Source organism: Pelodiscus sinensis, chromosome 19, assembly GCF_052426305.1.
Source record: "Pelodiscus sinensis isolate ZL-2025 chromosome 19, ASM5242630v1, whole genome shotgun sequence".
Taxonomy (NCBI): domain Eukaryota; kingdom Metazoa; phylum Chordata; order Testudines; family Trionychidae; genus Pelodiscus; species Pelodiscus sinensis.
The window spans coordinates 7628427-7656040 of NC_143070.1; the positions used below are offsets into that span (position 1 = coordinate 7628427).

The 27614-nt window shown below is 48.0% G+C and overlaps 1 protein-coding gene and 1 pseudogene across 3 annotated transcripts in view; one reads left to right on the plus strand and one right to left on the minus strand.

Annotated features, from left to right (window-relative positions):
- Positions 1-4660: 4660 nt before the first annotated feature.
- The window catches only part of LOC102460230 (butyrophilin subfamily 1 member A1-like), a 31341-nt gene continuing 8387 nt past the window's right edge, over positions 4661-27614 (minus strand). For all 3 annotated transcript variants that reach the window (XM_075914048.2, XM_075914047.2, XM_075914049.2), the window contains 6 exons: positions 21452-21736; positions 19000-19104; positions 10870-10890; positions 10717-10737; positions 9707-9739; positions 4661-6744 (listed from right to left, as the gene is read on the minus strand). In XM_075914048.2, coding sequence (XP_075770163.2) covers positions 6224-6744; positions 9707-9739; positions 10717-10737; positions 10870-10890; positions 19000-19104; positions 21452-21736 — 986 coding nt within the window. In that variant the 3' untranslated portion in view covers positions 4661-6223. The remainder of the gene's footprint in view (positions 6745-9706; positions 9740-10716; positions 10738-10869; positions 10891-18999; positions 19105-21451; positions 21737-27614) is intronic.
- Positions 25061-26469, plus strand: LOC149522141 (uncharacterized; annotated as a pseudogene).

Genomic DNA, 27614 nt, shown 5'->3' on the forward strand with positions numbered 1-27614 from the left:
AACTTTAGCGGAGAGCCAGGTGGCTTTTACCTCATGCAGTAGAGGAGGCTCTAGACTTACAACCCAGGTAACAGAACTTTTGCGTTCTCCTCCAGCAGCAGGCGCTCCTACACAGCTGGGCTACGTCTACACTGGCCCCTTTTCCGGAAGGGGCATGTTAATTACACCTATCGTAGTAGGGAAATCCGCGGGGGATTTAAATATCCCCCACGGCATTTAAATAAAAATGTCCGCCGCTTTTTTCCGGCTTTTAAAAAAGCCGGAAAAGAGCGTCTACACTGGCCCCGATCCTCCGGAAAAAGCGCCCTTTTCCGGAGGCTCTTATTCCTACTTCAAAGGGCGCTTTTTCCGGAGGATCGGGGCCAGTGTAGACGCTCTTTTCCGGCTTTTTTAAAAGCCGGAAAAAAGCGGCGGACATTTTTATTTAAATGCCGCGGGGGATATTTAAATCCCCCGCGGATTTCCCTACTATGATAGGTGTAATTAACATGCCCCTTCCGGAAAAGGGGCCAGTGTAGACGTAGCCCTGGACTGAGTACAACACCTGCAAATAACCCATTTAATGAATGCAAGCATAAGGAGAGGCAGCCTGGCCAGATGCAACCATGCATTAACTTCCAGGCCAGAGAGAGCCATTGTGATCTTCAGTCTAGTCTGGCATCCTATGAAGTGCACACAGGCCCTTCTCTTTCACTTGTTTAAACAGAGGCACCCTTGGGCACCTTAAAGACTAACACATGTATTTGGGCATCAGCTTCCAGGGGTAAAAAACACTTGCATCTGCTTTTCCTCCGCAACAGCTGATGCCCAACTAAATCTTCAAGGTGCCTTGTTAGTACTGACTATTGGGGTTGCCCCTCTAAGGCTATGTCTACACTGCAGGCTTTTTGCACAAGAACAGCTATTCTTGTGCAAAAACTTGCAAAGCGTCTACACTGCATGTGTGTGCTTGCACAAGTAAATTTACAGCACAGCATCAGAAAACAGAGCTTCTTCCGGAAGAGTTATTTCTCTCCCCGTGAGGAATAGGAGATGATAGGAGTTACTGTAGAGAACTTTCTGGGTGTCTGGCTGGTGAGTCTTGCCCACATGCTCAGGGTTCAGCTGATCGCCATATTTGGGGTCGGGAAGGAATTTTCCTCCAGGGTAGATTGGCAGAGGCCCTGGAGGTTTTTCGCCTTCTTCTGTAGCATGGGGCACAGATCACAGCTGGAGGATTCTCTGCATCTTGGGGTCTTCAAAGTATTTGAAGGCTTCAATATCTGAGATATAGGTGAGAGGATTATTCTAGGAGGGGTGGGTGAGATTCTGTGGCCTGCACTGGGCAGGGGGTCAGACTAGATGATCATAATGGTCCCTTCTGACCGTAAAATCTATGAGTCTATGAATAAGCCCTCTTGTGCAAGCAAAATGCAGGACAATGTAGCACTTTAAAGACTAACAAGATGGTTTATTAGATGATGAGCTTTCGTGGGCCAGAGCTGCGGTCGAGCTTGGCCCAGGGACTGTAGCGGCAGAGGCAGTTGGCCCCAGCCACATCTGAGCTGTCTCCCTGGCTTTTGTACCTGGCCCGCAGTTGGAGCATGCCCAGCACTGCTGTGGGGGGCGGGGCCTGGTCAGTCCAGCAGTCCAGTTTGCTCCTCCCTTCGCCAGTGCGGGGCTGGACCAAGGCATGTGCGGATGTGCACCCCCAGTAACACAGGCTGCCTCCTCTGGGGGCTCTGCTGAGCAGCTGAGTGGCACCTGAATTTCACCCGAGCGGCTGCCCATGCACACAGCTTGCAGAGCACACTGGCCCCTGACTGGCCACTGGCCGAGTGTGTGTTTGTGTATGTGGGTGTGTCCCTGTATGTATGTGTACACTGTTTGTATTTTTGTGTGTCCTTGCATGTGTGTGTGCGTGTCTGTGTGTGTGTGCATGTCCTTGTATGTGCATGTGAATGTGTGAGTGAACATCTCTGAATCTTTCCGTGTCTCTGCAGGGGTGTTTATGTTTGTGTCCCTGTGTGTGTGCTCCACCTGTAGGAGTAGTTAGAGAGGGGGGGTGTTTGGAGACAGGGTGGGGGGCAGGTGGTGGAACCTCCATCCCTAGAGGTTTTTAAGTCTCTGCTTGACAAAGCCCTGGCTGGGTTCATTGAGTTGGGGTTGGTCCTGCGTTGGGCAGGGGGCTGGACTCGATGACTCCTGAGGTCTCTTCCAGCCCTAGGATTCTAGGATTCTGTGACAGGAGGTGTAATGGGGATGGGTAGATAGATGAGGTGCATGGGGACAGACAGACAGGCAGACAGGCAGAGGGTGCACAGGGACAGACAGATCACTAGATAGATAGCGGCAGTGTGTGGGTGCCCAGTCGGCCCCAGGGGATCAGCGAGACGAGGTGGCTGGGTCGTGGCTCTCACTGGACAGCACCGGTGGGCGGGCGGGCGGGCGGGCGGGCGGGCGGGCGAGGGAGACGAGGTTTCGCGCTGACACAGAGCTCTCCGGCAGGCTGGGAAATGGACTCCCAGCCCCACAGGTAAACCCAGGGCGATGCAGACGGGTTACCCCAGCGTTAGTCCAGATTGCCAGGAACCAGCCGAGGGGACTGGCCTGTTAACAGTCACAGGGCCAAAGCCATGACGCCAGCATCGCCAGATGCCAGAACTCCTGCGGCCTTCCTACGCCCCTGGGTTTATGGCTTATTCCTGCAACCGGCAGCCTAGGGGTCCTGCTTTTGTCCTGCCGGCCTTCTGGGCCACTTCTCCCACAAAGCCCTTGCAAGCTGGGTTAGCTCCGGCCACACAGCCTGCTGCTCCTGCGGTTAGCCATGCGGCTGGGCCCTTTCCCAGCCTGGCTCTCTCCCTGCACAAGCTGGTCCAATACAAGATCCCCGGCCCTGTCCCTGAGAGGTGCAATGGCTGGGCTGGGGAAGACATAGATGTAGGATCACTCTACTCCCAACCCCCCCTCACTAGCCTTGTCATTCCCTTTGGTCCTGTACCCCTGCCTTGAGAAACACTGCTCTAAGGCAATGGCCACCAATCAGTAGATCAGGATCTACCGGTAGATCTTGGAGCCTTTGACAGGTGATCCTGATGGAGGGAGTTTGCTGGCTGCTTTTTGGAGTGGTGCAGGGCCAGGGTAGGGATGAGCCTGCCTCAGCCTCACTGCACCACCACTCAGAAGCCTCCTGCAGTGCCCAGCTGGAGCCAGCATTCCAAACCCCAGCCTCAGTCCTGAACCCCCTCCTGCACCCCAAATCCCTGCCCTAGCCCTGAGTCTGCCTGCACCCAAATTCCCTCCCAGGACTTGCACCCGTCCTACACCTCAACTCCCTGCCCCGGGCTCAGCTCAAAACCCCTCCCACACTCCAAATCCTTTAGCCCCAAATCAGTCTGCATCCCCCTCCCCCATACCCCAACCCTCTGCCCCCTGAGTGAGGATGGGGGAGGGAGGGAGGATGGAGTGAGCAGGGGTGGGTCCTCAGAAGGGGTGGGAGGGAGGCGGGGTAAGGGCATTTGGGTTTGAGGTAGATCCTGGATTGCACTTAATTTCGCAAAGTGATCTTGTGCTTAAAAAGATTAGAGATCCCTGAGCTCCAACCCAGCCGGAGTTCATAGTGGTCTGTTCCCACAACTTACATGGGTGGGGGTGGCTCAGAACTCTTTTCTGTGTTTTAAAAAGCTGCCCATATAGAGATCAGGGTGCCAGAAAACAGGCTATGGCCATGCAACCCCTCCTCATTACATCATCCCCATCCTTCCCACGAGGCAGGCCTCCTGCCATTGATTTGTGAATGGCCGTGCGTTTAGCCACACTCCTTGGACAACGTGATGATTATTGTCACGGCCATACAAAGGCTTCCAATTCCTCCAGTCGTATCCTGGTTTCTAGGTTTTTCCTGCTGCACGTGTCTTCCTGCACTGCCCACCTTCTGGGTCCCAGCACCGGCTGCTCTAAATTGACAGGAGACTTCCGAGACGTGGACTGTCGCCATCCTGCTGTGTGCCCCAGGAGCACCATGCAGGTGAGCAGGGACGCGCTGACACGCTTGGTGGAGAAGGGAGGTTGTTACAGCGGGAAATATTTTCAAAGAAGGGGCCAACACCGAATATTGTGAAAAGCTCTGGTGCATGATGGCTCCTGCCTTTAAAATTTGAGAGGCAGTTAAAGGTTTGACACTTTGAATCTGCATCTACTGTCATATTTTCAGTCCCCCTCTATTCCTCTCCCAGCCATAATTCTCCACAACCCACCTCTTTATCACCCACGGGAGAATCTGGACCTTTCTGTTTCCTCTGCCTCATCCCCTCAACAGCATAAATGGGGGAGACTGGACCTCTCCATTTTCACCTTTCCCCCTCCATAACCCATGGCCCTGCTCTAGGGAGAGATATGGGTTGGGTCCAGTTTGGTCCAGGAAGGGACGTGGGTCTGGTTTGGCATGGGGGGAGGGGAGGAGTTGGTCTTGTTCAATTTGGTCAGGGTGGGGGGTATGCGGGTCTGGTCTGGTTCAATTTGGCCTGGGGGGGACATGGGTCTGGTTCGGTTTGGCCAGGGATGATGACGTGGGTCTGGTTCTGTTTGGGGGGTTGGCCTGCTCCTTGGGGCAGCCTCTGTGCCTCCCTACTGGGAGGAGGGGGAGGACCAGCAAGATCAGTATGAATAAAGCTGCTGTCAATAAAATGCAAAACATTTTCATATTTTTATTTAAAAAAATACACGAAACAGTTTTAACTTCACCCCAGTTTCACACAAACACTATTGGATTCATGCAGGCGTGGTTCCTGCGGAACTAGTACAATGGGGCCCTTCCAGGGAGGGCAGCCTTTGGTCAGCTTTGGCACAAAGATTAGTGGTTTTTACTCTCTCACACAGTCGTCGTCCCCCACAGCGCCCTGCATCCGGGTTATGCTGCACCCCCCCCCCGGCTGTGCAATTGTCAGGGAAATCTCGCTCCCCTGGGGTACAGAGCCCCCAGAAGGGTCCGAGGCAGGAGGTCAAATCAGTGAGGCAGGAGAGAAACCTAGAAGGAAAACTTTATTATGCATGCATGCAGGCTGACAGCTACCAGAGTGAGCAGCCGCAGCATTAAGAGACAGTTTCAGGGATCCTGTATACAGTATGCTCAGACAGTTTAGTTGTTGATTGTTTTCTTTAACATATCAAAGTCTCAGCAGAAGTACTCTGAGATGTTTCTGGTCACACCAGGAGTGCTAGAAGTAAGTTTTTACAGTACAAAGCCACATGAGAACTTGAGTAGAGGAGTCTACAAGGCAAACTGTGACAAAGATAAGGGTTTACATGACAAATTGTGACAGACTAGGAGTATCCGTGAACTTGAGATAGGCATTGTAAGGGTCTTGATTAGAGTTAATTTGATTTCACTCTGATACAGGGAGAGAGGCCTGGAAAACTTTTAACCCTTACAGCAGTTTTCTTTTAGAGAGTTTTGATTTCCTGCACAGTCCCCCCTTAGACACAATTGGAGTTACAGCCTAAGGAGAGCCCTGAAGGGCAGAAAAAAAATGAGTCAACAGTGTGCCCCTATAGCCAAGAATGCAAATGGCGTATTAGGGTGCATTAGGAGGAGCATTGCCAGCAGATCTAGAGAAGTGATTAATCCCCTTAATTTGGCTCTGGTGAGGCCACATCTGGGCTATTGTGTTCAGTTCTGGGCCCCCCACTACAGAAAAGGATGTGGATGCATTGGAGAGGGTCCAGCAGAGGGCAACCAAAATGACGCGGGACTGAAGCACATGACCTATGAGGAGAGGCTGAGGGATTTGGGCTTATTTAAGCTGCAGCAGTGAAGTGATTTGAGAGCAGCCTTCAGCTTCCTGAAGGGAGGTTCCAAAGAGGAACCGTGGCCAATCTAGACGCGCTTTTGCGCAAAAAAGCCCCGATCGCCATTTTCGCGATTGGGGTTTTTTTGCGGAAAACAAATCTCAGCTGTCTCCACTGGCCCTTTTGCGCAAAACTTTTGCGCAAAAGGGACTTTTGCCCGAACGGGAGCAGCATAGTATTTCCGCAAGCAGCACTGATTTCAGACAGTAGGAAGTCAGTGCTTTTGCAGAAATTCAAGCGGCCAGTGTAGACAGCTGGCAAGTTTTTCCAGAAAAGCGGCTGATTTTCCGGAAAAACTGGCCAGTCTAGACACAGCCCTATGGTTAGAGTAGGTGAGGCTAGAGAGGCTACCAGGGCTTTCCGGGGGATACTTGCCACCCTACCCCACCCCCATGTCTCAGAGACCCAGGCTGAGCTTACCTTGCCACCCTACCCAGAGCCAGGGGCGGATTTTCTCCCCGGGGATGGAGCCAGGCGGGAAAGTGAAGATCTGGGCCTTGGCATCCGCATCAAAAAATGCCACCTGCCCCTGGTCACAGTCCAGACAAACCCGGATCCTGCTGGGAGCCTGCTTCAGGGGCAGGAGGGTCTCAGGGGAGGTGAGAACCTTGATGTGATCCCCCCACCATTTCACGGCCCAGATCCCCTCCTCGGGTTTGTGGCTCATCTTTCCCTTCCTGCCCACAGACTCTCTGGCCACCCCCACAGCCCAGTATATCCCATCCCCCACTTTTGCCTCCACCTCCCAGCAATGTGTTCCCGAGGCAAAGCCCTCGCAACACAGCACAGAGAGATCAGTGTCAAATCGCTCCGGGTTGTCGGGCAGATCCTGCCGGGTGCCTGCCCAACTCACATGTTTCCCATCCTTAGACAGGATGAGGTTGCGATGAGCCGTGTTTGGATCCAGAGTCACCTTTGCTGCGGGGAGAGGGAGAGGCGGGAGAAGGAGTGTCATGATTATGAGGGTTAGCCAGCAGCCTGGGGATTAAGGGGTTAACTACACCTAGCCAGGTGGAGAGACCAATAAGAATGTAGGTGGGACTTTTCAAACTGGGACAAAGGAATTTGGGTTTTTTTTCCTTTCTCCTTTTGTCTCGCAGTGTGTTCTCTGCAGCTACAGAGAGGGACAAGCATGTCTCTCTCTCTCTCCAAGACACCATTCTTCATTTTCTGTAAGTAGGGTAAAGTTTAGGCAGTTTCGTTAGGTTTTATTGTTTTAAGGATTGGGTATGGGATCTGAGATCTGGCGCTGTTTAAAAGATGTTTTGGCTTTTCTTTGTAACTAAGTTCTAGGCCCATGGAGTTTCTCCATGAGTATATTTTGTTACCTCCCTATCTAGTCATTATGTTTGCAACAGGAATATTGTTGTAATAATAAAGGTTCTTTCTTTTCTTTTTATTAACCTGGCAGTGGTTAATTGTGTGCCTTGATTTTTATTTTAGGGGTAAGATTTCCCAAATGATCTTTCCCCTGATTTCTTTATCAACATTTGGGTGGTGGCAGCGGAAGTCTTATTCCCAAGATCTAGGTTTTTAAGATCTTGGGGGGAAGTTTTATACCAAAGCCTGGTAGATAAGGCTTTGGGGTACACTTGCTGGCCCCCACTTCTGCATTTATCATGCCAGAGTGGGGAAGGAGCCATGACAAGGAGAAGGGAAGCCAAGAGCCAGAGTCAGAACCCTGCACCAGAAGGAGGTGTGAGCAGTGACAGACTCTGCCCCAGCCGGAAGGTGACTTGGGGACCCTCCCCTATGCCTCCCCCCGGAAGCCGGCATCATTTCCATGAGCCACAACCCCCCAGCAGAAATGTGTCAATAACAGGACACAGCTCTGCTTGGCTGCCAAGGCGGCACACGCTGTGTGTGTGGGGAGGGGACCCGCCTGCATCGCTCTGGGGCTATGGGAGAATGCGGCTGCTGGAGGTAAGATGCGGGTGGACGTTAGGGAGATTAACGAGTTGGCTTGATCGCGGGAGAGAGAAGCTACCAGGGGAGGCGGAGAGGAAAAACGGAACATGGCCAGGGCCTCCGATCCCGGATGCTTTTGCATCAGACGGATCTTTTGTCCAATCAGTGCAGGGGGGCGGGCAGAATGCAAATGAGCTCTTTTCGCAGGTGGGGAGCTGCAGAAAAGGCCTTCAGAAGCTGCTCTCATATGCATGGGCTCTGACTTGCTGTAAATCTCAGCTGGGGTCTGCTCTGGCCTTCGCCACCCGGCTGGCCATTTACTAATTTAGCTCCAGGGCCCACCCAGCTCCCAGTGATTCCAGCTGTTCTCAAGGGAGCCGCCCGGTTAGTGTATCAGACGCACTGTCCCATAGTGGCTCTAACACTAAGCTGTAGATATCAATGCTTGCAGCACTGCCCAGTCTTAATCAAAACCTAATGAGTTCTTTTACTGTATCCTAGAGATGATCAAACATGGTCACCCTACTCTTAGGCTACGTCTACGCTGGCACGCAATGTAGACGCCATTTTTGCAAAAGAGGCTCTTGAGCCAGAAGGAGCTGTCTACACTGCCCCTTCTCGTGCAAGAAAAACCCTCTTGCACAATGCCTCTATTCCTGAAAATAATCAGAGCCTCTTCTGCAAAAATGGCAGCTCATTAGGTATGCAAATGAGGCTCGGCAATATTCCATGCTTCATTTGCATATTTCTCATGCAAGAAGCCGCGAGTGTACACATAGGCTGCGTCTAGACTCGCAAGTTTTTCCGCAAAAGCAGCAGGAAAAACTTGCCAGCTGTCTACACTGGCCGCTTGAATTTGCGCAAGAACACTGAAGATCTAATGTAAGATTGTCAGTGTTCTTCCGCAAATACTATGATGCTCCTGTTCGGGGAAAAAGCCCTCTTGTTCAAATGTATTTGCGCAAGAGGGCCAGTGTAGACAGCTAAAAACGGTTTTGTGCAAAAAAGCCCCATGGCGAAAATGGCGATCGGGGCTTTCTTGCTCAAAACCGCATCTAGATTGGCATGGCATCCGTGCCAATCTAGATGCTCTTTTCCGCAAATGCTTTTAACGGAAAATTTTTTCCGTGAAAAGCATTTTCGGAAAATCATGCCAGTCTAGACATAGCCATAGCTTTTGTGTTTCTCCTGGTGGTGCACTTTCACACATACCTCAGCACACACAAAATGTATTCCACACATGGATGGAAAAATCCATGCACGGACAGAAAAGATTAGCGGGAACATTGCTCAGGGGTAGGGATGTTAAATTTCGATCAATCAGCTAACTGAGTAGCCGATGGAAATTCACTGACTGCTTGATTAGTTGATAAGTGGAGTGCTCACTAGCCCGCTGCGTCTCTCCCTTTGAAATGTACAAGAACCACCTGCACCTCTCCCCACCTGCAGCTCTTGTACATTTCAAAGGGAGAGGTGCAGCAGTCTGCGGAGACGGTGCTGGGGGGGGGGGGGAAGCTAGCTTTTAAGCTGGCTTCCCCCCCCCATTAGCTCCTGCTCCCCCACCCTTGCTGCCTCTCTCTGATAGAGGCAGCAAGGTGGGGGGAGAAGCAACTAGCTGAGTGACTCCTTGACTATCTGATAAGCTTATGCTTATTGGGTAGTCGACTAGGTACTTACATCCCTACTCAGGAGTGCTGTTTAGTTTTCCCAGGTTACTGGGTAAGGGCGTGCATCGGATCTATATGGCATTTTTTAGAAGAACTTCCTAGAAATAGAACCTGACCACTTGTTGCTGCCAACGCTCTCTGGGAGAAGAGTTACAACCTTATGGTGTCCCTTAAATTGCAGGAGGTTGGTGAGGCCTGCCCTGAGCTATCACGCCCAAATGCACTCCTACAGTGAAGGAAAAGGAGCTACATTTTCACATGGGAGGGGAGAATGGAACATTGACAAAATAGGAACATTAATTTACCTTCTTCAATAGGTACCACCAATCTTCTCCACCCTAAAACCAACCACATAAGGAAAGATGAGATGAGATCTGAGCCCATGTTCTACATGCAGGCTATGTCTACACTGCAGGCTTTTTGTGCAAGAACTGTTTTGTGCAAGAGCGTGTCCACACTGCCACGTGCTTTTGTGCAAGAGCATTCATGGCAGTGTGGACACTCTTGCGCAAGAAACCCCTGTTGCCGGTCCACACTGCCTTCTTGTGCAAGAGGGCTTATTCCTCGTGGGGAGAGGAATAACTCTTGTGCAAGAAGCCCTCTGTTCCGACTCCTTACTGAAAATTTACTTGTGCAAGAACACACACATGGGCTACGTCTAGACTGGCATGATTTTCCAGAAATGCTTTTAACGGAAAAGTTTTCTGTTAAAAGCATTTTCAGAAAAGAGCATCTAGATTGGCATGGACGCTTTTCCACAAAAAAGCCCCGATCGCCATTTTCGTGATCGGGGCTTTTTTGTGGAAAACAAATCTCAGATGTCTACACTGGCCCTTTTGTGCAAAAGTTTTGTGCAAAAGGACTTTTGCCCGAATGAGAGCAGCATAGTATTTCCACAAAAAGCACTGATTTATTACAGTAGGAAGTCAGTGCTTTCGCGGAAATTCAAGCGGCCAGTGTAGACAGCTGGCAAGTTTTTCCGGAAAAGCAACTGATTTTTCGGAAAAACTGGCCAGTCTAGACACAGCCATGCAGTGTAGATGCTCCGCAAGTTTTTTGCAAGAATAACCGTTCTAGCACAAAAAGCCTATAGTGTAGACATAGCCACACAGTCGCTCTACTTCTTAGTTCCCCAGAGTATTATTTCGCATTACTTTTTGCTGTTAGATTCTCATGCTTAACCCGGGACCTCTATTATTATTCAAGTTACAAACCCGACAAAACGAACTCCAACCCCCTTATGACCACAGCCCCATTGTAAGGATACACCCATGTACAAAATTCTCTCATGTAGCAAGGGAGGAATGACACTTACGAAGTTCTGCTGCTTGTCTCTCTAAAAAACAAACAAACAAACAAACATGGACCAACAATTAATAGGGGAGCTTCACTTCCCAGGGATCTACATGCAGGGTCATATCCTTTTCACAAAAGTTTGACATTTAGGATGAGAGAGAATGACACTTACGAAGTTCCACAGCTTGTTTCTCTGGAAAAGGAAACAAAAATAGATGATTAGTTGAGAGCTTCTCTTTCCGGGAAAAATAAGGAGTCTGGTGGCACTTCAAAGTTTAACCAATGTATTAGGGCATACGCTTTCATGAGCTACAACTTACTTCCTCAGATGCTGAAGAAGGAATACATATATTTAAAAAAAAAAAAAAAGGATACAGAGGGTGTGTCTACACCGCAGAGTTTTTCCCAGAAAAATGGCCATTTTTCGAGAAAAACAATACTTACGTCAACACTGCTATTGTGGTCTCTCGATAGAAAGATGAAAGAATGGAGAGGTTTTTCCAACAGCAGTAAACCTCATTCTATGAGGAAGAAGCCTTTTTCCAAAAAAGCTTTTTCGGAAAAAGGCATGTGTGGACGTGGAAGAGAGTGTTTTTTCAAAAGAATTTAAGCTCAGGTGCCCTGGTGCCCACTCTATCCACAGTATTCACAATTTACATGCGAGATAGCATTCACCTTGACTGGACGCTATCTTTCGAAAAAGCAGATCGCTTTTTCATTGGGCTTTTGCTGTGTAGATCCACAGAAAAGTCAGTTGGGGCCACACAAGTGAGATGCAAAAAAAATAATTCTTCCAACCCCCCCCCCCCCAGGCCTCACTAATGTGGCCCCAACTGTGCTGGTGGGAGCAGGGGACATGGTACTGGGGAAGGGTACCAGTGGAGGCAGGGTTCTGTAGCTGGGGGCAGGGGAGAGGGAACAGGGTGCCGGGAGGCACAGGGGACAGGGTTCTGCAGCAGGGGGCAGGGGGCAGGGTGCCGGGGGAAGAGGGGGGCAGTGAGTCCCCTGCACCCGCCTCCTCTCAGGATCCCCCCCTCCCAGAGAAGGGAAGTCCCAGCGTGCTCCTCTTGGGACTCACCCGGTAAGTTCCCGTCACAACACAGACCTGGGGCAAGGAAGCAGCTAGCGCATTTCCGGAACCCCCAGAAGTGACCTGCAGCTGCAGAACTTCCATCCATCCAACTTCCATTCCAATGGAAGCTGCCACTATTTTCATTGTCGCTGGAGGTAGGTAGTGGGGCTTCTTGGGACTGGGGGGGGAAATGAGGGGCCCAGATCTCCTCGTGATCGACTGGTCAAGGCCTCAGGATTGACCCGTCGATCGTGATCGACTGGATGGTGACTACGGCCCTAGATGCATTGTAGAAGCACCTAACTGGGGCTCTGTAGATCACAGTGCTGGTCCAGTAATTTTCTAGGCACCTAACATTTTGGCAGTGTGATGGTTTTATAAAGCTGTAAGTCAGTGACCAGGGAGCTTGCAAACAGGGAGTTTTGAGAGGGAGTTAAGAGGGGGAGGTTAGAGGGCACTAGTAACTTCTGACCTTCTTTAAACATAACTTTTATAATAATCTATATTCCAGACATTTAAAAGGAAGCTCAGTTTATAATTAAAGTTTTTCATATGAAAAATGGAGACAGAAGCCCAGCAGCAGAGTGGAGGCTATCCTGTTTATTGCGTTGAGTATAACATGTATGATTACCTGCCCTGTGGGCGGGTGGCATATGTGTGCACCTGCTGTAAGGAGCTCCTGAGCCTCAGAGACCAAGTTTGGGCTTTGGAGGCCAGAGTGGCTGAACTGGAGGAGCTAAGGGAGTCAGAGAGCTATGCTGAGGAGACTTTCCGGGACACTGTCGTACTGTCCCACCTCTAGTCTAAGAGCCCCAATGCTCTTAAGGAGGATGAAAGTCTCAGGGGAACAGAGCATTCAATGGGAGCAGACAGAAACCATCCCGTAGTTGGGACCCTCCTTCCAAAGGATGTTGCGGTATCCTCTCGCGCTGAGGATACCTCTGAAGGGGACGGATCGCCAGTTGTTAGGAAGAGGCAAGTTTTAGTAGTGGGTGATTCAATTGTTAGAAACATAGATAGTTGGGTTTGTGATGACCGAGAGAACCGTATGGTTACTTGCCTGCCTGGTGCAAAGGTTGAGGATCTCTCGAGGTATCTAGATAGACTTACGTGTAGTGCTGGGGAGGAGCCAGTGGTACATGTAGGTACCAATGACGTAGGGAAGGGTAGGAGGGACGTCCTGGAGGCCAAATTTAGGTTGCTAGGAAAGAGACTGAAATCCAGGACCTCTATGGTGGCATTCTTGGAAATGCTTCCAGTTCCACGTGCAGGGCCAGGTAGGCAGGCAGAGCTTCAGAGTCTCAATGTGTGGATGAGACGATGGTGTAGGGAAGAGGGGCTTAGATTTATTAGGAACTGGGGACACTTTTGGGAGAGGGGGAGTCTAAACAGGAAGGATGGGCTCCACCTAAACCAGGGTGGAACCAGACTGCTGGCACTAAATATTAAAAAGGCCATAGAGCAGTTTTTAAACTAAGAGATGGGGGAAAGCCGATTGGTGCGGAGAAACACGTAAATCGGATGGAGACTTCTCTTAGAGGAGAATCCATTGATAGAAATTCTCTAGGCTGTAGTCAGAAGGAGAAGAGGGGAGAAGACAAACCATGAGCCAGAGCAGACAAATAACCGCATATAAAGGAATCCAATGCATCAGGGAAGGGCAGACAAACAGTGGCAGACAAACAGTGCTTCTACACAAATGCTAGGAGTCTGACTAATAAGATGGGTGAACTGGAGTACCTCGTATTAAAGGAGGAGATTGACATAATAGGCATCACTGAAACCTGGTAGAATGAGGAAAATCTGTGGGACACAATCATACCGGGATATAGAATATATTGGAAGGATAGAACAGGCCGTGTGGGTGGCGGAATGGCACTGTATGCGAAAGATAATGTAGAATCAAATGAAATAAAAATATTAAGTGAATAAACATGTTCAATAGAATCACTATGGATAGTAATTTCATGCTCCTATAATAAGAATTTAGTAATAGGGATATATTATCAACCACCTGACCAGGACAGTGATACTGACATTGAAATGCTGAGGGAGATTAGAGAGGCTACCAAAATAAAGAACTCTATAATAATGGGGGATTTTAATTATCCCCATATTGACTGGATAAATGTCACCTCAGGAAGAGAAGCAGAGATAAAATTTCTCAATGGCTTAAATGACTGCTTCTTGGAGCAGCTGGTACAGGAACCCACAAGGGGAGAGGCAATTCTCGATTTAGTCCTGAGTGGAGTGCAGGATCAGGTCCAGGAGATAACTATTACAGGACCACTTGGGAATAGTGACCATAATATAACAACATTTAACATTCCTGTGGTGGGAAGAACACTCTAGCACTTTGGCATTTAATTTCAAAAAGGGGAATTACACAAAAAGGAGGAGGTTAGTTAAACAGAAATTAAAAGGCACAGTGACTAGAGCCAAATCCCTGCAAGCTACATGGAAACTTTTTTAAGACACCATAACAGAGGCCCAACTTAAATGTATACCCCAAATTAAAAAACACAGTTAGAGACTTAAAAAAAGAGTAATTGTGGCTTAACCACCATGTAAAAGAAGCAGTGAGGGACAAAAAGGCATCTTTCAAGAAGTGGAAGTCCAATCCTAGTGAGATAAATAGAAAGGAACGTAAACCCTGTCAAATCAAGTGTAAAAATGTAATAAGAAAAGCAAAAAAAGATTGAGGAACAGCTAGCCAAAAACTCAAAAAGAAATAGCAAAATGTTTAAGTACATTAGAAGCAGGAAGCCTGCTAAAAAACCAGTGGGTCCCCTAGACGATCGAGATATAAAAGGAGCAATCAAGGACGATAAAGCCATTGTGGAGAAACTAAACGATTTCTTTGCTTCAGTCTTCACAGCTGAGGATGTTAGGGAGATTCTCAAATCTGCACCGTCCTTTGTGGGTGATGAATCTGAGGAACTGTCCCGGATTGAAGTGTCATTAGAGGAGGTTTTGGAACAAATAGAAAAACTTAACGTTAACAAATCACTGGGACCGGATGGCATTCATCCAAGGGTTCTAAAAGAACTCAAATGGGAAACTGCTGAACTGTTAACTGTGGTTTGTAATATATCATTTAAAGTGGCTTCTGTACCTAATGACTGGAAGATGGCTAACGTGACACCAATATGTAAAAAGGGCTCTAGAGGTGATCCTGGCAATTACAGACCGGTAAGTCTAACTTCAGTACCGGGCAAATTAGTCAAAACAATAGTAAAGAATAAAATTGTGAAGCATGTAGAAGAACATAATTTGATGGACGAAAGTCAACATGGTTTCTGTAAAGGGAATTCATGTCTTACTAATCTATGTGGGTATGTCTACACTGCCACCCTAGTTCGAACTAGGGTGGCTAATGTAGGCATTCGAACTTGCAAATGAAGCCTGGGATTTAAAGATCCCAGGCTTTATTTGCATGTTCCCAGGTGTCGCCTTTTTTAAATGCCCCGTAGTTCGAACTCCTTGCCAGCGGCTACACGCAGCACAAACTAGGTAGTTCGAATTAAAGCTCCTAATTCAAACTACCATTACTCCTCATTGTGTAAATTACATTGCCATGGGATAAGAGGGAAGGTCCTTTCTTGGACTGAGAACTGGTTAAAAGACAGGAAACAAAGGGCAGGAATAAATGGTAAATTTTCAGAATGGAGAGGGGTAACTAGTGGTGTCCCCCAAGGGTCAGTCCTGGGACCAATCCTGTTCAACTTATTCATAAATGATCTTGAGAAAGGGGTAAGCAGTGAGTTGGTAAAGTTTGCGGATGATACTAAACTGTTAAGATAGTCAAGACAGAAGCAGACTGTGAAAAACTTCAAAAAGATCTCACCAAACTGAGTAATTTGGCAACAAAATGGCAAATGAAATTTAATGTGGATAAGTGTAAAGTAATGTACGTTGGAAAAAACAACCCCAGATATATGTACAGTATGATGGGGGCTAATTGGGCTACGACAAATCAGGAAAGAGATCTTGGAGTTATCGTGGATAGTTCTCTGAAAACTTCCACACAGTGTGCAGCGGCGGTCAAAAAGGCAAATAGGATGCTAGGAATTATTAAGAAAGGGATAGAAAATAAGACACAGAATATCTTACTGCCCCTGTATAAAACTATGTATGCCCACATCTTGAATACTGTGTACAGATGTGGTCTCCTCACCCCCAAAAAAGTATTTTAGCCTTAGAAAGGGTTCAGAAAAGGGCAACTAAAATGAGTAGGGGTTTGGAATGGGTCCCATATGAAGAGAGGGTAAAGCGATTGGGGCTTTTCAGTTTAGAAAAGAGGAGACTGAGGGGGGATATGATAGAGGTCTATAAAATCATGAGTGGTGTGGAGAGGGTGAATAAAGAAAAGTTATTTATTAGTTCCCATAATAGAAGAACTAGAAGACAGCAAATGAAATTAATGGGTAGCAGGTTTAAAACTAATAACAGAAAGTTCTTCTTCACACAGCACATAGTCAACCTGTGGAACTCCTTGCCAGAGGAGGCTGTGTAGGCTAGGACTATAACAGAGTTTAAAGAGAAGCTAGATAATTTCATGGAGGTTAGGTCCATAAAAGTCTATTAGCCAGGGGATAGAAATGGTGTCCCTGGCCTCTGTGTCAGAGGCTGGAGATGGATGGCACGAGACAAATCGTTTGGTCATTGTCTTCGGTCCACCCCCTCTGGTGCCCCTGACGCTGGCTACTGTCGGCAGACAGGCTACTGGGCTAGACCTTTGGTCTGACCCAGTACGGCCGTTCTTATGTTCTGGGTCTCATTGTGGGTCTATGTTTGTGTAAATTAGCCCAGCACCACTAGGCCAGGACACTCAGGCTACGTCTACACTGCAGAATTTTTGCGCAAGAAGTCTTTTGTGGAAGACAGCTTGCGCAAAACTTCTTGTGCCGAAGCACGTCCACACTTCAAAGTGCCTCGCTTTCGCGATGCGCATTTGCGCAAGAGAGCGTCTACACTACGTGGATGCTCTTGCAGAAGAAAGCTCTGACTGCCATTCACAGAATGGTTAGGGTTAGGGTTAGGGCTTTTTTTGTGCAAAAACCCTTCTGGAGCGTCCACAGCAAGAGCTGTAGTGCAAAAAGGAGTTATACCTCGTAGAAGGTGGTTTACCTACACTGCAAAAAGCCCTCTGTTCTGCCGTTTTACTGTCTATTTCCTTGCACAAAAACACACTTGAGGTGTGGAAACTCCCCGGGGTTTTGTGCAAAAACCTTGTTGTGTAGACGTAGCCGCAAAGCAGAATCAAGAAAGCCAGGAACAGCTTCGGGAGCTTAAATACAGCCTGAAAACCATCCAAGTACAACGCTAAAAATCAAACGCAGGGCTCATTAGTGTGGCACGCTTCCAACACTGTGTTAGAGTGCAGAATGGTGGGGAACGAGAAAGTCCGAATCTCTTGATTCCATATAACCTGCTTCAGAAAAACCTTCCCTATCTTTTGGCCCAGATCAATATCAAACCAGCTAGTTCAGGGGTGGGCAATAATTTTTAAAAGGGGCCACTTCAGAAATTTCAGATATCTGATTTGTGTCCATTAATTATTTCCCATAGAGACTGTCCAGTTTGGCCAATGTACATGGCAGAAAAAGCAATACACAAAAATGTGTTGGAGAATACTTTAATCTGCCTGGGCACTTGTGAATGGACCTCCAAGTCACTGTGTTGTTTTAGGCCAATTCCCCAAGCCACATACTCAGGGAAGGGCTGGAATTTAACTTCAATTACAAGTTTAATTCTTATGCAAATGGGATGAACAGGGACATTGGCTGGCTCACACACTACCTTCCACATCTTAATGACTTAACCAAACAAACAATGGAGATGCTAATTGTTCTTATCAGCCTCTTATAACTACTTGAAACATCTATTCACTGTCTGTCTCTCTCTTTCCCCCCCCTTTTTCTTCCCTCTCCCTCCCTTATTTATTCTTGGATCCAGACTTCTCCAGTCATCTGAAGAAGTGGGCTGTGCCCACGAAAGCTTATGAAACCATCTACATGTTTTGTTAGTTTTTAAGGTGCTACTTTGTTGTTTTTTAAGTTCTTCCTGTTACAGACTAACTTGGCTACCTCTCTGAAGCTTTTGCCTGAAACAGACGGGAGCGGCGAAATCAGAGGCATGATGGATATGTACCAGCTAACCAAGCAGCGCTCAGGGCCAGCTCTTGGCTTTGCAGAGTCTTGAGAGACACCAGACAGACCTAAATGATTCCAGAGAACTGGGAGACGGAAGACTGGAAGCAGGACGCAAATACAACTGCTTCGATTGGGGGCGCTGATCCAGACCCGTTGCCTCATTTCCTCCTTTCAAGTCCATCCCACTCTCTCTATCCGTACATGCAAATGTCACAGTCTTCTGCATTCGGGACACGAGTGTATCTTGCACAACACACTGATACAAGGAGTCACCTCAGTCCCACGCCTGGGTTCATTAGAACGGACATACTGGGTCAGACCAACAGCCCATCTAGCCCAGTATCCTGTCTGCCGACAGTGGCCAATACCAGATGCCTCAGAGGGAGAGAACACAACAGGTAATCCTCACACGATCCCTCCTCTCTGTCACCCACCTCCAGAGAAACAGAGGCTAAAGACACCATTCCTGTCCATCCTGACTAATAGCCATCTAATCTCCATGAATCTATCTAGCTCTTTTTTTAACCCTGCTAAAGTCCTGCCTTCACCACATCCTCTGGCAAGGAGTTCCACAGGTTGACTGCATGCTGTCAGCATTGAAAAACTTCCTTTTGTTTGTTTTAAACCCACTGCCTATTAATTTCATTTGGTGACCCCTAGTTCTTATATTGTGGGAATAAGTAAATAATTTTTCCATGTTGACTTTTTCCACACCAGTCATGATGTTATAGACCTCGATCCTATCTCCCCTTAGTCTCCTCTTTTTTAAGGTTCCCCAGATCCATTACGGGGAGGCTCCAATGGCAATGCACCACTGCCAAGGTGGGTGGGGAGTGGGCAAAGAGCAACGAACTGCAATCAGGTCCTGGGGGAAGACTTCCTCTGTGCCTGAAGCCAGGAGCTGATGCAGGCTGCCACCCTGCTGTATCAAAGGGGAAGTGCTGCTGGGGAGTGTTGCCAGCTGGTTTGGTTCCCAGCTTCTTATGCAATCTGCTCCCACATCTGGCCCAGTATTAAGTCGCGCATTGTAAAAAACTCTCACAAATTACACTGCATTTCCTGCTCCTAAATTTACCTTTGATTTTGAAGAAATAAGCACTGAGGCCAAAAGAACCAGCCAACGCCACCAGGACCACACACGTCACCACGATCCAGGGATTCACCCTGGGGAAAAACGGCTCTGAAAAACAAACCCCCAGGGGACACACGTTACTTTGGGAGCAGGGACAAATGGCAAATGATTCTGTTTCGTATGATGCCAACCCCAGCAGGACGACTCGGAAACATAGGAAGAAATGACCCCACTAGCACTGCATAAAACACCAGGAACACACGTGAAAGGCGTTGCCAGCTAAGACAGTGATCAAATTTGGACACTGGGGCAGAAGTGACCCTGGTTTGGTTCCCAGCTTCTTATGCAATGAGAGGCAACACTCTCTAGTCCAGAGGCTGGAAATAATTTTCACAGGGGAGGGGATATTTAACTTTTGTGCTGGTTAATGGCTGGCTCCTCCCCGGGAAGGGGCGGGGCCTGCGTAGAAGTGACAGGGCTGGGGGCTAGACTTCCTCTACAGTTGTCTGGGGTTCGAGTCTTTGAATGAAACACACAGCAAAGGGCTCACAGCTCCTGGCACCGCTGCTATTGCGTTGCCTGGCAGCCGCCTGGGGTTGCTGCAGCTATTTAAAAGGCTTGTGGCTCTGGCCTCTGATGAGGTAGCACCACAACCGTGAGCCATTTAAATAGGAACCTGCTGCCTGGAAATTTGGTGGCACAGGCAGCAGGATATAAACAGAAAGTATCCAAATGGAGTCTGTGGGCCGGATCAGAGTGTTAAAGATCTAGAAAATATGCTCTATGGGGGATGTATGAGATGTATGAGAAAAATTGGGTTTGTTTAGTTTGGAAAAGAGACAACAGAGGGGACATGATAGCAGCTTTCAAGTACTTAAAAGGCTGTTACAAGGAGGAATGAGAAAAATTATTCTCCTTAACCTTGTGTAAGTAGAGTCAGGATGAGCTCTACCCTGACATCTGGTGGTGAACTGTGGTGAGTTGTGCAAAAAGACTTCAGGGGCTGATCTTGTTTGCGTAGGAACATCCACCCCGCCTACTATGAGCTCACAACAGCCCAAATGGTCACTTTGGCTGCTGTGGGATCCCCAGTTTCTCTATTATTTAGGCAGGGAGAATAAAGTGTTACCCTGATTATGTAAATCAAGGAAGTGGAACTGTTTTATGACCGAGGGATTCGCCATCAACTAAGTAGCACTCGATAGACCAGGGACATGGGTTCCAAACCCAGCGAAGTGAGAGAGGCTGGGAATAGGTATTTGTACCTGGTGGTGGGGCCCCTTTCTGAGGGCCTGAAACACCAAGGCTACGTCTACACTGGCGTGATCTTGCGCAAAAACTTTCGCACAAGAGTTCTTGCGTTAAAGTAGTTGCACAAGAGAGCGTCTACACTGGCATGTGCTTTTCTGCAAGAGATGTGCTTTTGCGCAAGAGCATCCATGCCAGTGGAGACGCTCTCTTGCGCAAGACAGCTCTGATGGCCATTTTAACCATCGGGCTTTTTGAAATTCATGTTGCCTGAAACCTCATTCCAGGAGGAATAACAGGTAGTTCGAACTAGGGCTTCATTTCGAACTACCGGGTCCCTGCCACATGTAGATGTGGTCAGTTAGTCTGGACTTGTAAATTAAAAAAAAAAAAAAATAGCGACTGGCCAGGAAGATGCAAATCAAGCGTGTGATATTTAAATCCCGGGCTTGATTTGCAACTTCAAATGCCTACATTAGCCTCCCTAGTTCAAATTAGGGGACTAGTGTAGACATACCCCAAGGCTATGTTTACACTCGCAGCTTCTTGCGTGAGTAATATGCAAATGTGGCTAAGCATGGAATATCGCCCAGCCTCATTTGCATACCTAATGAGCCACCATTTTTTTCAGAAGAGGTTTTGCGCAAGAAGGAACATCTACACTGCCCCTTCTTGCGCAAGAAAAACCCTCTTGCGCAATGCCGTTCTTCCTGAAAAGTAATAGGTGTAACGGCATTGTACAAGAGGGTTTTTCTTGCGCAAGGCGGCGCAGTGTAGATGCTCCTTCTAACGCAAGAGCCTCTTCTGAAAAAAATGGTGGGTCATTAGGTATGCAAATGAGGCTCGGTGATATTCCACGCTTAGCCTCATTTGCATATTACTCGCGCAAGAAGCTGCAAGTGTAGACACAGCCTAAGTCTGTGATGCCTCATTTTGTATAGTTATAAACAGAATTCTGGCAACATATGTTTTTAATTGTAAGTGTTTTGTGTTGTATGTTGCAGAGAATACACATGCAATCAACATCAGACAATAATTGTCTTTTTCTGTTGATAAATAAATATATATATATATATATATATATATATATATATATATATATATATATATATATATATATATATATATATATACATACACACACACACACACACACACACACACATACACACAAATAAATGTTTGTGGGGTTTTAATGGCTACTGACCCGAGATATAAAATAATGTTGATTCCTTTTCTTGGCTGAGGCGGGTGTTCCTGACCAAGCAAGAGAAGTTTGGATTTGAATCTTCGGTTATGATGATGGAAGTTTGTATTTCATACAGGTGACTGGCTACTTGGGTTTTTGTTGGAGAGAATGAAGGCAAGGGCTGTCCCCGGTGATCTCTCCACAGCACCTCGGGCTCTGGGTACCACCTGGCTGATCGGCACACCACCCGGATCCCTCCGTCCTGGTAATCCTCCACTGAGATGTGAGGAGCAGAGCCTGAAGCTAGAGACAAATGAATAAATCCACGATGAGTTATGCACATATTGAGCCACAGAGAAAAATCCTTTAAGATTTCCATTGATTCCCAGTGGTCACGGACTCAGGAAACTACATGGACAAGAAGCTGTAATTACTTCATGGAGCCTTTCTCCTCGGTATTGTTTAATCTCGCAGAGCATTTCGGGACCCTATGATCTCCTTTAATTGCCAGTTTAGCGGAGCACTAGCAGAATTTTTTAAAACTGAGAAAATAAACCTTGTTTTTCACATGTATCCTCAGGGGAAATGGCTGCTCTTTGATCGAATTCAATCTGTTCTGCCTCGCCCTGCACCTACGGTGTCAGAGAGGAAGGGGAGGAGTAGCTGGACATTTTTGTGCATGACCCTTCTGAACTGCCTCTTGACTGGCCATAACAGTGCAGAACATCCCCCCCCAGTTTCCTCCTTCCAGCTTAGAATCATAGAATCCCAGGGCTGGAAGAGACCTCAGGAGTCATTAAATCCAGCCCCCTGCCCAAAGTAGGACCAAACCCAACTCAATCATCCCAGCCAGGGCTTTGTCAAGCTGCGACTTACAAACCTCTAGGGATGGAGCTTCCATCCCCTGCCTAGGTAACCCATTCCAGTGCTTCCCCACCCTCCTAGGGAAATAGTTTTTCCTAATATCCAACCTAGACCTCTCACACTGCAACTTGAGACCATTGCTCCTTGTTCTGCCATCTGTCACTACTGAGAACAGTCTCTCTCCATCCTCTTTGGAATCTCCCGTCAGGAAGTTGAAGGCTGCTATCAAATCCCCCCTCACTCTTCTCTTCTGCCGACTAAATAAGCCCAAATCCCTCAAGTCTCTTCTCCTAGGTGATGTGCTCCAGCCCCCTAATCGTTTTGGTTGCCCTCCGCTGGACCCTCTCCAATGCGTCCACATCCTTTCTATAGTGGGGGCCCCAGAACTGGATGCAACACTCTAGATGTGGTATCACCAGAGCCGAATAAAGGGGAATAATCACTTCCCTAGATCTGCTGACAATGTTCCTCCTAATGCACCCCAATATGCCATTAGCTTTCTTGGCTACAAGGGCGCCCTGTTGACTCGTATCCGACTTCTCATCCACTGTAATCCCCACATTCTTTATGCAGCCTTCACCAGAAAGAAAGGCATTTCCACAAGGGGACTCCAGGAAGTCCTAGATCTAGTGGATCACTAGATACTCTTTCAAATGTGGAGTATCTAATGCCCATAGGTTAGGAATCGCCATTGTGACTAGTTTGTGTAACTAATTCCAGTGAAAGTGAAGGCTGTGTAGGTCAGTCCCACTATCACGGATGCTGTTACTGGCACCTGGAAGGGCATTTTTATAGAACATCAAGTACCTCAGGAGATGAAAACTCAGTGCCGGGCATTAGTTTTAACTGTGTGAATCCAGGAAATCAGATGTTATTTCAGTGTTTTATTCTCTTCTTGAAGGGGGCAAAACAGATGATGGTTGATGAAGGTGTAAAAATTCAGAAGCCTCTTCTCCAACTGACTTCACATTTGGTACAAGTCACTTTCCTGCCTCGGCGACAGACCATGGATAGAATATTCCAAGTCCCCTCACAGGAGTAGGAGCTGGTGGCCTGTTTTCTACTGTGACGCACTGGCATTCCCATCAGGAAATGAACAGCACCCAAAAGAGAATTCTGCATAGCGTGGAGGGTGGGTATTGGTGTATGTCGGAGGCCGGGAACTCACTAGCATACAGAGGCTACTGCACTTCCTGGGGTGTCCCAAAACCAGGTGGCTTTGGAAGCCTGCTGCCATGATAGAGGCGAAAAATTGTTGCTGCCGCCTCTTCTAGCACTATTTGGGAAAAGAGGCTTTTCCTGATGCAGCGTCATGCAAAGGAGCATGGTGTTTGGGCCAGGAAGCCGGCTCGGACCGGTGGGAAGGGCTTGTGATGTGGTCCTGGGATGACCAGCCGTGGAACGTCCCCATCGCTGCCAGTCGGTAACTCACCAGTGTAGTGTTAGTAGGTTAACGGTCAGGGCTGTGGTCCTGGTGACAAGCACTGCTCTACAGAGAATGCTGATGGCAGAGGTCATACAGCAGGGGGCGGGGAACCATTTTTCTGTCAGGGACCATGGACCCACAGAAAAATCCATTAGGGGAAATCCTCACTCCACTTACCTGTAGTTGGGGCCGGATTAAAACTCTGGCAGCCCGGAGCTACTGGATTTTGTGGCAGCTTTACACTCCAGGGTGGGGCCAAAGATGAGGAGTTCAGAGTGCAGGAAGAGGTTGGATGCGGGAGAGGGTGAGGGCTCCGAATTGAGGCCTGGGCTCTCAATGGGGCTGGGGCTGCAAGCCAAGGAGACTGGGGTGCAAGAGGGGGATCAGGACAGGAGGTTGGGGTGGGGACTGGGCAGGAGTGCAGGTGTAGAACAGGGCTGGGATGTGGGGTCTAGGAGGGAGTTAGGGTGCAGGAGGGAGCTTGGGGTGGAGCAGAGGGATGTGGTGTGGGGTGCTTGCTTGCAGCAGTTCCCCTTTGGTGGCGGTGGGAGAAGCAAGTGACTGTGTGAGCCATGTTGCCCTGCACTCACCTGTAAGCACTGCCCCCTCTGCTCCCATTGGCTGGCATCGCCAGCCAATGGGAGCTACGGGGGCGGAACCAGCAGGCGAGAGTGATGTGGGGATGGAATTTTCCCTGGCACCTACAGCAACATGGCTCCAGCCCAACAGGGGAGACAGCAGCATATAGAGCCACCTCCCCGCAATCTCAGCCAGGCAGGGCCCGGTATCACACAGGGCCTATAGTGCCTGCAGCCCAGAGCCCTGGGCTAAGGGGGCCTCACAAAAAGATCTGCACTTTTGGCACCCTTTTGTGGGGCCTCCCTTAGCCCTGAAGCCCCTTTTTTAATCTGGCCCTGCCTGTATCATGAAGGAGTTTGGGGCACCGGCACTCACTCTCCACCCCACGTGGGGCTGCTGAGGCACCGGGCGCCGAGACTCAGGGCTTCCGGCCCACAACAGGGAGACTTGCTCCTGGCTGGACCCAATGAAGAAGGGGGGGGGAGGTGGAGTTTCCTGCCTGTCGTAAAGATTGACCAGGCACAAAGGGCTGGAGATGGATTTGCCTGGCTTTGTAAGTGCTGTGTCCCATTCGTACTAACTGCGCTGGTATTTTGGAAGAACTGATTCGTGGGGATGGAGGACCTCGGCAGTACAAAGACCCCCACACAGGGTGGAAAATAAACTCACGCGACACCAAGCTCCTTATGAACTACTAATGAACATCAATCTGACCTACCAGATCCCCCCTATCAACACCAAAAGAAAAACAATTCTATATGGACTCCCCCGATGGTCAGAATTACAACCTGGCTTTCTATATACAATGCTTCCGCAAAAATGTACAGACTGACATTATTCACAAACAACAAGCAACATCCAATCTCAGCTGTGCTCAACACTATGCCATCCAGAGTCTCAAAAACAACCCGGACATTGTAATCAAACCAGCTGACAAAGGGGATGCTGTGCTCATTATGAATAACTCCAACTATGACCAGGAGGCAACTAGACAACTTTCCAACACCACATTTTACAGGATTCCTTTGATCCTACTTCAGAATTCCAAAAGAAACTACACTGTCTCCTTAAAAAATTCCCTACCTCTACTCGGGACCAAATCTACACAGACATACCTTCTGAACCCTGACCAGGATTGTTCTATCTGCTTCCCAAAATCCATAAACCTGGACACCCTAGACGCCCCATCATCTCAGGTATCGGCACGCTCACTACTGGATTATCCAGCTATGTAGACTCTCTTCTCAAACCCTACGCAACCAACACTCCCAGCTATCTCAGAGATACTACTGACTTCCTGAGAAAACTACAAAACGTCGATAACCTCCCTGATAACGCCATCCTTGCTACCATGGATGTAGAAGCTCTCTACACCAACATCCCACATGAAGACAGATTACAAGCAATCAGAAACACTATCCCAGAGGATACCACTGCCAATCTAGTAGCAGACCTGTGTAACTTTGTTCTCACCCACAATTATTTCCAATTTGGGGACAACTTATACCTCCAGATCAGCATCACAGCCATGGATACCCGCATGGCCCCACAGTACGCTAACATCTTTATGGCTGACTTAGAACGTTTCCTCAGATCCCAACCCCTTTTACCCCTTCTCGACTTACACTATATCAATGACATCTTTATGATCTGGACCCATGGCCAAGAAACACTGGAGACATTCCACAGAGACTTTAACAACCTACACCCCACCATCAATCTCAGCCTGGACCATTCTATACGAGAGATCCATTTCCTGGATACCACAGTACAAATCACCAATGGTAAATTAGACATCACTCTCTACAGAAAACCCACTGACTCCTACAGTTACCTACATGCCTCCAGCTCCCATCCAGAACACACCACACGATCCATCATCTATAGCCAAGCCCTTCGATACAATCGCATCTGCTCTAATCCCACTGACAGAGACCAGAAACTTCAGGATCTCTACCAAGCATTTTTAAACCTCAATTACCCACCCGGAGAAATAAAAAAACAAATTGAAAGAGCCAGACGAATATCCAGAAACCATCTACTTCAAGACAGACCCAGGAAAACCAACAATAGAACACCACTTATCACCTATAGCCCCCAACTTAAGCCCGTCCAACGCATTATTAATAAACTACAACCTATACTGGAACAGGATACTACACTCTGACAGGCTCTGGGAGACAGACCCATAATCTCCTATAGACAACCACCTAACCTCAGGATGATTCTTACCAACAGCCACAGGACATACCAACCCTGGAACTTTCCCTTGCAACAAACCCCAGTGCCAGCTTTGTCCATATATTTACTCTGCTGACGCCATTATTGGACCTAACCGTGCCAGTTACAAGATCAAGAACACATATTCCTGTTCATCCAGAAATATAATTTATGCCATCATGTGCCTAAAGTGTCTGTCTGCTATGTACACTGGACAAACGTCTCAGACACTTCGCCAAGGAATCAATGCCCACAAAACATACATAAAGACTCTCTCACAGAGAGAAAGCTGTTGCTTGCCATTTCAGCCAGACTGACCATTCCCTCAATGACCTTAAAACATGCATATTGCTTCAAAGAGACTAACTCCAAACTTCAACGAGAAGCTTCAGAATTGTCATTCATGCTTAAATTTGACACTTTATGTATGGGTTTAAACAAAGACTCTAATTATCTCACCCATTACAAAGATAGCTTCCCCAATTATCACCCCTATGTCAGTACCTCACAGACACTAACCTTCTCCCCTTGTCCCCACTCTGTTCTAAAATTTGATTTGTCAAGTTCACATGCATTCATTTTTTTATTTGTATCACTTTGGTATATATGGTTGTACAGATTTTCTTCCACATATTGATCTGAGGAAGTGGGTCTGGCCCACGAAAGCTCATCACCTAATAAACCATCTTGTTAGTCTTTAAAGTGCTGCATAGTCCTGTCTTTTGTTTCAGCTAGACCAGACTAAGGGTATGTCTACACTACAAAGTTAATTCGAACTAACAGACGAATTAACTTTGATAGGCACTACACTAGCGCTCCGCTAGTTCGAACTTAATTCGAACTAGCGGAGCGCTTAGTTCGAACTAGGTAAACCTCATTGTACGAGGACTAAGCCTAGTTCGAACTTACTAGTTCGAATTAAGGGGTGTGTAGCCCCTTAATACGAACTAGTGGGAGGCTAGCCCTCCCCAGCTTTCCCTGGTGGCCACTCTGGCCAACACCAGGGAAACTCGTATGCCCCCCTCCCGGCCCCGGACCTCTTAAAGGGGCACGGGCTGGCTACGGTGCACGTGCCAGGTGCAAGCCTGCCAG